This window comes from Aquarana catesbeiana, linkage group LG06 (genome assembly GCF_042186555.1).
Source record: "Aquarana catesbeiana isolate 2022-GZ linkage group LG06, ASM4218655v1, whole genome shotgun sequence".
Classification (NCBI taxonomy): domain Eukaryota; kingdom Metazoa; phylum Chordata; class Amphibia; order Anura; family Ranidae; genus Aquarana; species Aquarana catesbeiana.
This window is the reverse complement of record NC_133329.1, coordinates 282122319-282137461: the sequence shown is the minus strand read 5'-3', so window position 1 is coordinate 282137461 and position 15143 is coordinate 282122319. Positions and strand designations below refer to the sequence as shown.

Sequence of the window (15143 nt, the reverse complement as noted above, 5' to 3'; positions counted from 1 at the left end):
GCCCATCTTGATGTGTTAGTGCCTGCTGCCCAGCTTGATGTGCCCCTGCCTGCTGCCCAGCTTGATGTGCCTGTGCCTGCTGCCCAGCTTGATGTGCCCGTGCCTGCTGCCCTGCTTGATGTGCCTGCTGCCTGCTAGATGTGCCTGCTGCCCCGCTTGATGTAACTTTGCCCGCTTGTGCCCTGACCTGCAGCCTGTTTATCTGTGATCCTGATCCTGGACCTGAACCCTTATTCCTGTATCCTGTATCCTGAACCCTGAACCTTTTTGTTTCGGTTCCTGTATCCCTGGATCCTTGTCCTGCAGCCTGATTCCTTCCATTTTGTTCCCTGTCTGTTTACTCCTGGCCCCCCACCTGCTGATCTCCTGTTTATGACCCTGGCCTGGCTTGACTATGATTCTGGTACTCCCTTTTTGCTATATATATATATATATATATATATATGTTTGTTCACTCTGTTTGTATTGGTGGTGTGTTCACATTTATATGTATTTACTTTAATAAACTTATTTACTTTCACCTGTTTATGTCTGGTTCACTCTGTCGCAGTCACACAGTTCTGGTCACATCTGGTTTATGTCATTAACACAAGACTTTTATAATATATTACTTTATTCATGCACTTTATGAACATTATATGAGTATTTATGAATGTTTCACAATGAGTATCATCAGGGCCAGTGCAAGGATTTTTGTCTACTTAGGCAAAGGTGCATTTTGGATCCCCTCCTAACCATTCTCCTGCCACCTCCTCCTCTCCACAATGCAAACTCCCACCCCCATATGGCATACACTTTATTTGCCTGCTGATGTTACATCATCAATCAGATCAATCAGATCAATCATGAATCAGAAACATTCTTTTCTGGCCTTCATGGCCGGCGAAGCTGTCAATGTAGCTTTTTGGGTCACAAACAAGATAGGGAGGAGAGAGGATATGTGTCTGCTCTTCTCTCTCCCCTTTACCCCTCCGGCACCCAGTATGCCCAGTCGCTGGAGATGGGCAAGCAGAGCTCACAATGCATAGCAGGGAGAGGAGGGCACTTTACTGGGGTGCAGTGTTGCCAACCCCCTAAGTGAAATTTACTGGAAAGAAGCCTAAAATTTACAAACAGCATGGAATTTTTACTGGCAGAAATCATCAAACTTACTGACAGAGCCACATTTTTCACTTAAAAAAATACATAAAATGGCCCATTCCAGTGCAAAACAGTGCAGATATCAATATTTAAGTTATATATTGTCCTAATTGCACATGTAACTAGTGTCATTATCAATGTGCTTAAGGTACAACAAAAGGCAAAAAACGCATTTCTCCATTTATTTGAAGATCAGGTTATTATAACCCAACACAAGGTTTTCCTTTACAGTGTAAGTGGGAACTATGTGCACTCTGACGTAAAAGGGAACATTGTGAACCCTACTGTAAAGAAGAACTCTGAGGACTCTGATGTAAAAAGGGGATGCTGTGGACTCTAGTATAAAAGGAAACTCTGATGTAAGGGAGTCTCTGGTCACCATAGCCTCACCATACATGGCACAAGAGATTGTCAGAGACTACATACATGGCACAAGAGATGGTCAGAGAATGCATACATGGCACAAGGGATTGTCAGAGACTGCATACATTGAACAAGAGATTGTCAGAGACTGCAAACATGGCACAAGGGATGGTCAGAGTCTACATACATGGCACATGGGATAGTCAGAGACTGCATACATGGCACAAGAGTTTGTCAGAGACTCCATACATGGCACAAGGGATGGTCCGAGACTGCATACATGGCACAAGAGATGGTCAGAGGCTGCATACATGGCACAAGAGATGGTCAGAGGCTGCATACATGGCACAAGAGATGGTCTGAGACTGCATTCATGGCACAAGAGATGGTCAAAGACTGCATACATAGCACAAGGGATGATCAGAGACTGAGGACATGGCACAAGGGATGGTCAGAGACTGCATACATGGCACAAGAGATTGTCAGAGACTGTATACATGGCACAAGGGATGATCTGAAACTGCATACCTGGGACAAGGGATGGTCAGAGACTGCGGGCATGGCACAAGGGAAAGCCAGAGACTGCGGGAATAGCAAAAGGGACGGTTAGACACTATAGGCATGGCTCAGGGGAAGGTCAGAGAATGCGGGCATGACACAAGGGACGGTCAAAGGCTGCGGGCATGGCACAAGGGATGGTCAGAGACTGTGGGCATAGCACAAGGGTAGGACTGGCACAATAACATACACAGCCAGCCAGACTATGACACCATAAAGCTAGAAGCAGTTTGCTTGCTCCACTTTCCACAGAGATGGGAGAGAAAAATCTTCATCTGTGGTTGTACCAGTGCCACTTGCGCTCCTCCTGGGCCCTCTACTGGCCTTGGCCCCTCCCCCCGGGTGTCACTCACCTCTGGGCTCCTCCTCGGGGCTCCCTTTCATCTCACACACCCTCCAATTCAGCGGCAATAGTCTCTGTGTGCTGCTGAACTGGAGGTGTTCGTGACCCTCTCTCTGCTACAACCCAGGTGGGAGGAATATTTTTTCCATGATCCAGTGATTCTCGTCTCGAGGGCTGAATAGAGAGGGGTTGATGCCTTTGAGCCGAAGGTGTCTCTCTGCACTACAGAGGAGGAGGAGTGCAGTAGGCAGGGTTGGGACTCGAATCGGGAGAGGGTCCCAGTGGGTGAAGTCAACAGCGCCCAGCCGCCACACCCTAGATGACGTTGGTTCAGACGAGACGCGTAGGGAGGAGCGACGTGCTGAAGTCATTGCGTTTACGCAGGTCCCAGAGTGACGGGCTGCATGGGAGAGCCGGCGGCTTGAATTTTATATTCTACCTAATTGTAAGCGCAATACATTTTTACCTATTAAATTATCACAAATATTTTATACTTTGGAAGCCTTTATTTCTTTATGGGGATAGTGTGGCAATAAGCCCCTTTGAGTGATGCAATAAAGGAAGACGCTGTGACCATTGCTGTGTTTACCAAAGGCCCGGGCTGGGTATTAAGCCGAAAGCGCTTGTGATCTACCGTGACAGGAGATCATTGGAAGTCAGTAAACGGCAGTGTATTTAACGATGGAAGTCATCTTTCTCCTATAACATTCTTTGGGTGCATCGTTTGTCAGTTTCACATCAGTTTTTCATCTTACATTGGATGGACTTTATTTGTGATATTAATTTTTCAATTTTTTCACTATCTCTATGTATCAATGATTAAGGAGTTTAGCGCAACTTAATTATTGATGGATGTGAGCAGGGCTGGCTGCCGGCACTAGCATAAGCACCTCTTGAGGAACCCCTGGCTTTGCCCCCCCCCCTCTCCTGGTGCCCTTAGGCAGCTGCCTTGTCTGCCTTATGCTGGTGCCAACCTTGAGTATGATTCGCTTTTATTTGTGATTTTGTTTCACTATATGCGTTAATAGCATTTTATTTATATGTATTCAGATTTAGGGACATCATTATTTATTCAGTCACATTGTATTACAATTTCATCGAGACAGCATCATAATTTGCACAGGAGCACGACACCACCGGTTGAATTATTAGTATATTGTACACACTACTTATGAGAGGGAGTTTTGGTGTGAGCGATCCACTATAATTTTAGAGTTCGCTTTAACAAAAACATAGCAGCACACAATTATTTATTATATTTGTTATAGGTAAAAGCACAGAAAAAAATCTAATATTTTAAATGCCAATTTGCAGTGTTTTTCCTTTCCTTAAAATATTTTTCTATTCACTTACAATGTACGTTTTAACTTGCTAAAATATTTTTTAACCTTTTTTCATTTTATTTTCACCTGAAAATCCTGTTAATAATATACTTCCTGACCTTAGATGGCTATGCTCATTCTCCTACTGTATCTTAGAAAGCCACTTGGGCTACATTATGAATATATCTATCCTTGTTCATCTCAGATACATAAGAGATTGAGAGATTAGCAGTTTACAAAAGCAATACAAGTTTGTTCTTCCTTCTTGTAGAGCTTACGTGAGGTAATATACAGTGTGCTCATAAGTTTACATACCCTGGCAGAATTTATGATTTATTGGCCATCTTTCAGAGAATATGAATGATAACACAAAAACGTTTCTTTCACTCATGGTTAGTGTTTAGCTGAAGCCATTTGTTATCAACCAACTGTGTTTACTCTTTTTAAATCATAATCACAACAGAAACTACCCAAATGACCCCGATCAGAAGTTTACATACCCCAGTTCCTAATATCGTGTATTTCCCCCTTTAACATCAATGACAGCTTGAAGTCTTTAGTAGTTTTGTGGATGAGGCTCTTTATCTTCTCAGATAGTAAAGCTGCCCATTCCTCTTGGCAAAAAGCCTCCAGTTCCTGTAAATTCTTGGGCACGTTTGAGATCTCCCCAGAGTGGCTCAATGATATTATGGTCAGGAGACTGAGATGGCCACTCCAGAACCTTCGCTTTATTCTGCTGTAGCCAATGACAGGCAGACTTGGCCTTGTGTTTTTGGATCATTGTCTTGTTGGAATGTTCAAATATGTCCCATGCTCAGCTTCCTGGCTGATGAATGCAAATCCAGTATTTTTTGATAACATACTGCATTCATCTTGCCATCAATTTTGACCAAATTTCCTGTGGCTTTGTAGCTCACACATTCCCAAAACATCAGCGATCCACCTCTGTGTTTCACATTAGGAATGGTGTATCTTTCATCATAGGCCCTGTTGACTCCTTTCCAAATGTAGTGTTTATGGTTGTGGCCAAAATGCTCAATTTTGGTCTCATCACTCCAAATGACTTTGTGCCAGAAGGTTTGAGGCTTGTCTCTGTGTTGTTTGGCGTATTGTAAGTGGGATACTTTGTGGCATTTGCATAGCAATGGCTTTCTTCTGGCGACATCTTTCTTCAAGTGCCTCTTTATTGTGCATCTTGAAACAGCCACACCACATGCTTTCAGAGAGTCTTCTATTTCACCTGAAGTTATTTGTTGTTTTTTTATTTGCATCCTGAACAATTTTCCTGGCAGTTGTGGCTGAAATTTTAGTTGGTCTACCTGACTGTGGTTTGGTTTCAACAGAACCCCTCATTTTCCACTTCTTGATTAGAGTTTGAACACTGCTGATTAGCATTCTCAATTCCTTGGATATCTTTTTATATCCCTTTCCTGTTTTATACAGTACAACTACCTATTCCCGCAGATCTTTTGACAATTCTTTTGCTTTCCCCATGAATTCAGAAACATCAGTGCAGCACTGGATAGAGGATGCAAGGGTCTGTCAGAAGTCCAGAAACTCATTAACCTTTTATACACACACACTTATTACAAGCAAACAGATCACAGATGAGGATGGTTACCTTTAATAGCCATTCAAACCCCTTTGTTTCCACTTGTGTGCATGTTATCAGGCCAAAATCACCAGGGTATCTAAACTTTTGAACAGGGTCATTTGGGTGGTTTCTGTTGTGATTGTGATTTAAAAAGAGTAAACACAGTTGATTGATAATAAATAGCTTCAGCCAAACACAACCACGAGTGAAAGAAATGTTTTTTGTGTTATCATTCATATTCATATCATTCATATTCTCTAAACGATCCTAAAAGCCTATGTGTTCATGGACATGTAGGATTTTATGGAGTTGAGTTTAGGAGCTTTGGTAAAAAAATGCCAAAAGCTCCTAAACTCAAGTTTAGGAGCTGTAGTGTACATGAAGCGTTATAGTTTGTTTTCTTTAGGAAACAGCCACAGCCTGAGTAGAAAAGTCTGTCTCTTGCCAGGCTGTCCTGTGCATAGTAGACCCTATTGCTGTTTCCACCTGTTCCAAGTCTATATGGTTTATAAGCCCTGAGGAAATGGGAATGTTGGAACCCCTACACACTGGCTGTTTTATCCTATCCAGGACCTTATTTCTTTGAACCCCATGACCATTCTTGCTTTTAAAACAAAATATGTGCTTACAAAAAATACCATTTAAGAGATTAATTGATAAAATATAGTATTAATATTATCAAGTTGTGAATGGAGTGTTTAAAGTGGTTGTAAAGGCAGAAGGTTTTTTATCTTAATGCATTCTATGCATTAAGATAAAAAGTCTTCTGTGTGCAGCAGCCCCCTCAGCCCTCCTAATACTTACCTGAGCCCCATCTCTATCCAGTGATGTCCACAAATGCCTCGGTCGCCCGGGACTCTCCCTCCTGATTGGCTGAGACACAGCAGTGGTGCCATTGGCTTCTGCTGTTGTCAATCAAACTCAGTTAGTCAATGAGGAGAGATGGGGGCGTGGCCGAACTGCAATTCTGTGTCTGAGTGGAGACATGGAGCTGCAGCTCGGCTTGGGTGCCCCATAGCAAGCTGCTTGCTGTGGGTGCACTCAATAGGCGGGAGGGGCCAGGAGCTCCAGCCAGGGACCCGAGAAGAAGAGGATCCTGGGCTGCCCTGTGCAAAACCACTGCACAGGGCAAGTAAGAATACCATGTTTATTATTTTAATAGAAAAAAAACAAGGCTTTACAATCACTTCAAAATTTTAGAAGATGATTTTGCTGGTTGGATTTTTTTCTTACCGTAGTCCAGGAGTACACAAATCCATCAATATTAATAACAGGAACAATATAAAGGTCTGCATTTTCAAGGGTTTTTTTAATGACTTTATTACTATTATGATGTTCAAGTAGCTGAAATAAATAAGAAAAAAATGCTTTTATTATCAAAGGCTCATTGATCAACAATAAACATAAAAAGAATAAAATAACATAAAACAGGAATAATAAAGTATCAGTATATAAAGTATATTTTTAATGCATTTAACAATATTAGTGGCAGCAACATTTGGCCAAAGACAAAATTAGAATGACAATTTACCCTTGGTGAACATGATTGAAAAAATTAACTAATGGAACAGGGTCTAGAAATAAGTTACAATGAGTACCAGGAAGGCTTTTTTTTTCAATTAGTTTTAACAGCGACACATGCTTTTGTATTAAGTGCTTTGACCTGTGGATAAAACTCTTCTGCGGCTGGATAATTTCTCTCATTAAAGTGTACCTAAGTGTACCTAAACACAACAATCAAAATGTTTCCCAAATGAAAGTTGACATTACACATTTCATATTTGTTTTCTTCATTTTTCCTTGGGCAGTGAGTGCTCAGTGTCAGTACCATTCTTTGCACACTTGTGGTGCTGGGATTTTCTATTTAGCATTACATCAGTCCCTTTACCCCTCACAAGGGCAATCTATCACAAGCCTAAAGTGGTACTCAATGTGACATTAGTAGGGAGCAGTGACATGCTTCAGGAAGAGAAGGAAGTGCTGGTACTAAGCCAGGACAGTGTTGACTTCAAAGAATGAGGGCAGCTACAAAATCCAAATAAAAAAAAAAAGCAGGAAAACAATGATTGGATCATTGTACTTCTCTGTGTTTTTTACGATAAAAGAAGTGTGGATTTGTTTGCAATGTTGATGGGAAGGTTTAGCTCTTCATAATCCTACCTCTTAAAAGTTAGCGGGGCCCCTGCTTCCTGCATGGATGGGCCGCCACTGCTCCTCACTCAAACTTTTATTGCAGAAAAGGAAAGAAGGTATATCTGACCAGGGATGTGTGAATTGCTGGGTGTACTGTGTCTTTTCTGATGGCTATTAGACACCACAGTCATATCTAGAAATAAGGTTGTTAGAGAGATGGGCGAACGGTCCGGTCTGAGCATAAGTGCGGGCCAAACTTTGGTTGTTCGGTTGTTCTGCGAACATCAAACAATATTCGGTGTTCGGGGCAAATTCGAAAGCCGCCGGAACACCATTAAAGTAATGGGACACTAACATGAAAAATCAAAAGTGCTCATTTTAAAGGCTTATATGCAAGTTATTGTCTTAAAAATGGTTTGGGGACCTGGGTCCTGCCCCAGGGGACATGTATCAATGCAAAAGTTTTTTTAAAAAACGTCCGTTTTTTCGGGAGCAGTGATTTTTTTAATGCTTAAAGTGAAACAATAAAAAAGAAATATTCTTTTAAATATCATGCCTGGGGTGTGTCTATAGTATGCCTGTAAAGTGGCACATTTTTCCCATGTTTAGAACAGTACAACAGCAAAATTACATTTCTAAAGGAAAAATTGTCATTTAAAACTGATTGCGGCTGTAATGAATTGTTGGGTCTCGGCAATATAGATAAAACTCATTTTAAAAAAACGGCATGGGTTCCCTCCAGTCCATTACCAGACCCTTTGGGTCTAGTATGAATATTAAGGTGAACCTCGAACCAAAAATGTGAAAAAAATTGTGTGGGGTCCCCCCAAAATCCATACCAGGCCCTTCAGATCTGGCATGGAAATTAAGGGGAACTCTGTGCCAAAATTTAAAAAATGGTGTATGGGCCCCCCAAAATCCATACCAGTCCCTTATCCGAGCATGCAACCTGGCAGGCCGCAGGAAGACAGGTAACACGCCCCCCTCTGATGCCACGGGGAAGCCACGTGGAAGCCACGTGGTGTTAGAGGGAGCGGGGTCGACCGTTTACGTCACCGGGTGGCCCCACCCTCAGCTATATAAGAACTGTCACCCAGAAGAAGCGTCATTCGGCGGGTGCCTTCCATGGAGGCGGAACGGTTGCAGGTTTTTTTTTTTCTTTTTCAGTCCGTTGGGCGGCATGAATTTACATCGCTGGACATCGCTACTCCAAAGCACCCTCCCCATGTTGAAGGCATGTGGCCTGGTACGGTTCAGGAGGGGGGTGCTCCTCTTTTCCTGCGGCCTGCCAGGTTGCGTGCTCGGATAAGGGACTGGTATTGGATTTTGGGGGGACCCCTATGCCATTTCTTTTTATTTTGGCTCAGGGTTCCCCTTAAAATCCGTACCAGGCCTGAAGGGTCTGGTATGGATTTTAGGGGGACCCCTAGGCCATTTTTTTAAATTTGGCACAGGGTTCCCCTTAATTTCCATATCAGACCTGAAGAGCCTGGTATGGATTTTAGGAGGACCCCCACACATTTTTTTTTAATTTTGGTTCGGGTTTTACTTTAATATTCATACCAGACCCAAAGGGCCTGGTAATGGACTGGGGGGAACCCATGCCATTTTTTTCAATGAGTTTTATCTATATTGCCAAGACCCAACAGTTCATTACAGCCGCAATCAGTTTTAAATGGCAATTTTTCCTTTAGAAATGGCATTTTGCTGCGGTACTGTTCTAAACACGGGAAAAATGCATCACTTTACAGGCATACTATAGACACCCCCCAGGCATGATATTTAAAGGAATATTTCATTTTTATTGTTTCACTTTAAGGATTAAAAAAATCACTGCTCCTGAAAAAAGTCCGTTTTTAAAAAAGTTTTTGCATTAATACATGTCCCCTGGGGCAGGACCCCAGTCCCCAAACACTTTTTATGACAATAACTTGCATATAAGCCTTTAAAATTAGCACTTTTGATTTTTCATCTTAGTGTCCCATAGACTTTAATGGTGTTCGTGTGTTCTTCCAAATTTTTTGCCTGTTCGGTATGTTCTGGTGCAAACCGAACCGTGGAGTGTTCGGCTCATCCCTAGTTGTTACCCTGTTTCCCCGAAAATAAGACCTAGCGTGATTGTCGGTGATGGCTGCAATATAAGCCCTACCCCCCAAATAAGCCCTACCCTGTTTCCCCGAAAAGAAGCCCTACCCTGAAAATAAGACCTACAAGAACTTTAACTAGGGCTTATTTGGGGGGTAGGGTTTATATTGCAGCCATCACTGACAATCACGCTAGGTCTTATTTTCGGGGAAACAGGGTAGTACAATGTTCCAGACACATTTATCTGTGCTTAGCAGAGACAATGACTTACTTCTCTAATAAACCATTGGCAAAATGCCACAGAGATCCATTCCCGGGCATGTATTCCACAGTCCATCCATAGAACTTTCTTATTTTTTTTTGATGGTAATCCAATCTGTAAAGTTAAAAAATTCACGTAATCAAGGAAAAGTTGTTTCAGCACAAAAAGACATATAGACATTTCGTTATATTAGAAACAGTTGAAGTGTGATGTAATGTGTGGGGTTAACTTGCTTTAGTTATAGCTTAACTTATAGCAACTATGCTTAACTATAGCAACTATGCTTAACCGCTTCAATACCAGAGACACTTTTACCCCCTTCCTGCCCAGGCCAATTTTCAACTTTGAGCGTTGTCACACTTTGAATGACAATTGCGTGGTCATACAACACTATACTCATATGAATTTTTTGTTATTTTTTTCACACTAGTAAAGCTTTCTTTTGGTGGTATTTATTCACCGCTGTTTTTTAAAAAAAGAAAAGAAAGAAATGTAGAAAGACAGAAAATTAAAAAAAAGCATTTTTCTCTGTTTCTGTCATAACATTTTGCAAATAAATAATCTTTCTTCATAAATTTAGGCCACAATGTATACTGCTACATTTATTTGGTGAAAATAGTCGTAATCAGTGTATATTACTTAGTCTGTTATAGAGTACACAAACTATGGTATGTATCTAAAAATTGATCAATCCTAATGTACTGACGGCCTATTTCATTTCTTGAGGCCCGAAAATGCCAGAACAGTACAAATATCTCCACAATGCCCCTTTCTGGAAAGTAGACAGTCCAAGGTATTTAGTAAGAGGTATGATGAGTTTTTTTGAAGTTTAAAGTTTTTAAAGTTAAGTTTAAAAAAATGAAGAAATGAAGAAATAAAAAAAAGTTTTTTTATTAACAGATTTTTTTTTTTTTCACATACTGTCACCAGTGCAGTACAGTGTCATCACATAACTGGTGGGGATTAAGGCCGGGTTCACACTAGTGTGACAAACGCTCCGACATTGGGAGCTCATGTCGCATGACGTGTGAAAATCAATGTTTCCCTATGGGAGCCGTCCTAACTGGTGCGACACAAGTCGGTCCGACTTTGAAAATGCTCCCTGTACTACTTTGGTCTGACTTTGATCCTACTTCAGCCCATTGACTATCATTGAAGTCGGATCAAAGTCAGATCGCCATCTTGCATGATCCAACTTTGGCATGCGACTTGTGCTTAGATGATCTTCAGGGGGAACTCCGCGCCAAATTTTAAATAAAAAACCGGCATGGGTTCCCCCTCCAAGGGCATACCAGGCCCTTGGGTCTGGTATGGATTTTAAGGGGAACCCCCTATGCCAAAAAAATGGCGTAGGGGTTCCCCCAAATCCATACCAGACCCTTATCCAAGCGTGCAGCCTGGCCGGTCAGGAAAGGGGGTGGGGACGAGTGAGCGCCCCCCCTGAACCATACCAGGCCGCATGCCCTCAACATGGGGGGAGCTTTGGGGCAGGGGGGCACCCTGCGCCCCCCCCACCCCAAAGCACCTTGCCCCATGTTGATGAGGACAAGGGCCTCTTCCTGACAACCCTGGTCATTGGTTGTCGGGGTCTGCGGGCGGGGGGCTTATCGGAATCCAGGAGTCCCCTTTAATAAGGGGGCCCCCAGATCCCGGCCCCCCACCCTATGTGAATGAGTATGGGGTACATCATACCCCTACCTATTTACCTGGGGAAAAAAGTGTCAATAAAAAAAACACACTAGACAGGTTTTTAAAGTAATTTATTAGGCAGCTCCGGGGGTCTTCTTCCAACTTCGGGGGTTTCTTCCTTCTTCTCCATGGTCTCTTCCTTCTTCTCCGCGCTCTCTGGCCTCTTCTCCGTGCTCTCCGGTTCTTCTCTCGCTCTCCGGTATCTTCTGCTCTTTTGCTGGCTCTTTTGCTAGCGGTGGCCCGGTCTTCTCCATTGTCTTCTTCCCTCTTCTCTTCTTCCAATGTTGACACAACGCTCTGTCCCGCTGTAAGCTGGTGTGAGCGGTGCGCAATGACTTATATAGGCATGGGGCGTGGTCACCGGGTGATGTCACCAGGTGACCCCACCCCTTATGACGTTACAGTCCCATCATGTCCCGGGAATGTGATATCATAAAGGGCGGGGTCACTGGGTGGTATCACCCGGTGACCACGCCCCATCCCTATATAAGTGGTTGCGCACCGAGCACACGGCATTAGAGCAGGAGAGAGCGTTGTGTCAACATCGGAAGAAGAGAAGAGGGAAGAAGACGGCAGAGAAGACCGGGCCACCGCTAGCAAAAGAGCGGGCACAAGAGCAGAAGATAGCAGAGGAGCCCGGCAAAAGATACTGGAGAGCGGGAGAAGAACCGGAGAGCGTGGAGAAGAGGCCGGAGAGAGCGGAGAAGAAGGAAGAGACTGCGGAGAAGAAGGAAGAGACCATGGAGAAGAAGGAAGAGACCCCTGAAGTCGGAAGAAGACCCCTGGAGCTGCCTAATAAATTACTTTAAAAACCTGTCTAGTGTGTTTTTTTATTGACACTTTTTTTCCTAGGTGAATGGGTAGGGGTACAATGTACTCATTCACATAGGGTGGGGGGCCAGGATCTGGGGGCCCCCTTATTAAAGGGGGCTCCTGGATTCCGATAAGCACCCCCCGCACATAGACCCGACAACCATCAGCCAGGGTTGTCGAGAAGAGGCCCTTGTCCTCATCAACATGGGAACAAGGTGATTTGGGGTTGGGGGGCAGCAGGGCGCCCCCCTGCCTCAAAGCACCCACCCCCCATGTGGAGGGCATACGGCCTGGTATGGTTCGGGGGGGTGCTCGTTCGTCCCCACCCCCTTTCCTGACCAGATGTAAGGGTCTGGTATGGATTTTGGGGGGACCCCCTTGCCGTTTTTTTCGGCGTAGGGGGTGCCCCTTAAAATCCATACCAGACCGAAGGGCCTGGTATGCTCTTGAAGGGGGAACCCATGCTGGTTTTTTATTTAAAATTTGGGGTGGAGTTCCCCCTCAAGATTCATACCAAACACAGTGCCTGGTTTTGGCGGGAATCCAAGTCGGATCCCCGTTCATTGAAAGTCAGACATATGTCGGCTTCAAGTCGCAGGGCAAAGTTGGATCCAAAGTAGGACGGCAGTCGTGTCGCACCAGTGTGAACCCAGCCTAAATGTCAAAAGATCTGTGCTAAAAAACACTGATACTCCTAAAAAGGATATACTGTAGGTGTCCATGCAATTTTCCCTATTATGGGGATAGCCACACAAAATGAAGTCCAAATGCAGAATAATGTGCAAAGTTGATGTGCGAAGTTAGAATCCTCTTCATAAATGTTTAAAAACAACTATGTGAACAGTGAACCTCCGTCACCACCATTGCAGCATTCAAGCTGTGACACCACCACCTTAATAAAGAGTGTAGGCTTACTGACTTCATGGACCCTCTAATTAATGAAAGCTCAGCAGAGCACGTGGCCAAACAACCCTGCCAGGTTTTCCCAAAGTATTCCTAAAGGATTCCTTTAAGGACAGGTGTTTAGACTGTAGTGGACATCTCCGCATAATCCAGGACAGCACATGTACCTAACCTTCAAGGCCTTATCTGAGCCTTATCCTAGAGAAGTACCCAGTGGAGGATTATCAGGATATGAATTGGTCCCAAGCTTTAGCCCCCTGTCAGCTGGTTCAGGGTTACAGGAGTGCAGAACTAAATGCACTCATGTGACAGGAGAAATTGGCCATAATTCACCTTTAAGGCTTGTAATTTTGTTTTCCTAATAAGATAAAATTTATGATATTTAATCCACACTGATTTTTAAAATTCCAAACCTCCATCCTGTTCTATACTACTTCCATCCTCCTGGGGTGTGACATTTCATCTGGGAATCTGTGCCATGTTACGTTTTTTTCTAGCAGTGTGACGCATTAAGCTGGTTATAGCGCTTCAGGTATGAACATTGAAGACATGAAGACATACAACTCCCCACACTCACTGAAACATGTCATAACAAGTAATGTAGCGCAAAAGAAGGCTCATCAATCTTGTAAACATCTGTTTAAAGAACAAGGACAAAGAGGTAAATAGAAAATGGCCCTGGTCACTGTGAGAATTATGCCAATGAGCACTACCCTGTTTCCCTGAAAATAAGACCTAGCGTAATTGTCGGTGATGGCTTCAATATAAGCCCTACCCCCCAAATAAGCCCTACCCTGTTTCCCCAAAAATAAGCCCTACCCTGAAAATATGACCTACAAGGACTTTAACTAGGGCTTATTTGGGGGGTAGGGCTTATATTGCAGCCATCACCGACAATCACGCTAGGTCTTATTTTCGGGGAAACAGGGTATGTATTGTAGAAGTAGAAAGAAGATGATAAGGGAATAAGAAGCAGAAAATGATCAGAGTAGAGAGTGAATAGTAGGGGAAAAGAAGAGAGGGGGTGGAGACAGTCGGGGGTAACCTCAGTCTAGCCCAGGGAACCCGACCAAGCAGGACCGATCCTGGGCCGGTGTACAGTCATAAGGTTCTTTGAATATATGGTTTGCATTAAATCCTAATGAATCTGTGCCACTAAATTATATTTGCTATAATACCCTTAAAATAGGTATTATGTATGTAGCACTGGTAGATTTGTGATCTACCATCTGATAGGTAAATTTAGTAAATTGCTCGTTAAGGGAAGTTAGATTTGCCTCTGTTCCAGCTTGGCTGACGTTGCGTGTGTTTCCATACTGAGCTGGTGGGTGTCGTTGTTACTATTGGCTAGTGTTGGAAAGGCAACGTGTCAAAGCGTATGGGTGCTCTTCTGTCCCGGAGACAACTCGGTGGAGGTGGTCCTCCGAGTGGGATTCTGGGAGAGGGTATTTATGGAACAGACCCCATGTTTTAGGGTCCTGTTTACAGCCACCTGCTGGTCCTCCTGTCCGACAGGTATGCGTTAGAGTGCTACCTCGTGGTCCTCCATTCTGGAGGCCCGCGCCAATGCGGCGCGTGGGTGGGCCCAGAAGCTTGTCTGGGGCCTACCACAGCAGCCGAGGAATGGTCCTGAGCTATCTATCCAGAGTGAAGAAGCTGAACAACTGGGGAGATCCCAGGGGAGGACCCGTCATGGAAGGATCATGCACAGTGCTGGTCTGGAGAGGGGCCTGGTGACTCGGTTGGAGAATGTATCCTAAAGTAACTTTACAGCATAGTGTTGCCTGGTTTGGCTTAAAGGTTCAAGCACTGTGTCTTCACCACAAAACCAATACATCCTGTGGCAGAGGATCATACGGGTTCATCTCAAGCAAGTCTGTGGCAGAGACTTTTGTTTGTGCTACGTACTGGCTGCTAGGCAAGTGAGAGAGGCCTATC

The 15143-nt window shown here is 43.8% G+C and overlaps 1 protein-coding gene across 1 annotated transcript in view; it reads right to left on the bottom strand.

Moving 5' to 3' along the window:
• Positions 1 to 15143, bottom strand: part of LOC141147757 (carboxypeptidase O-like) — a 59222-nt gene that overhangs the window by 25283 nt on the left and 18796 nt on the right. Inside the window, exons 6-7 of the mRNA XM_073634939.1 lie at positions 9810 to 9914; positions 6554 to 6664 (exon numbers count right to left, since the gene is read on the bottom strand). Coding sequence (XP_073491040.1) covers positions 6554 to 6664; positions 9810 to 9914 — 216 coding nt within the window. The remainder of the gene's footprint in view (positions 1 to 6553; positions 6665 to 9809; positions 9915 to 15143) is intronic.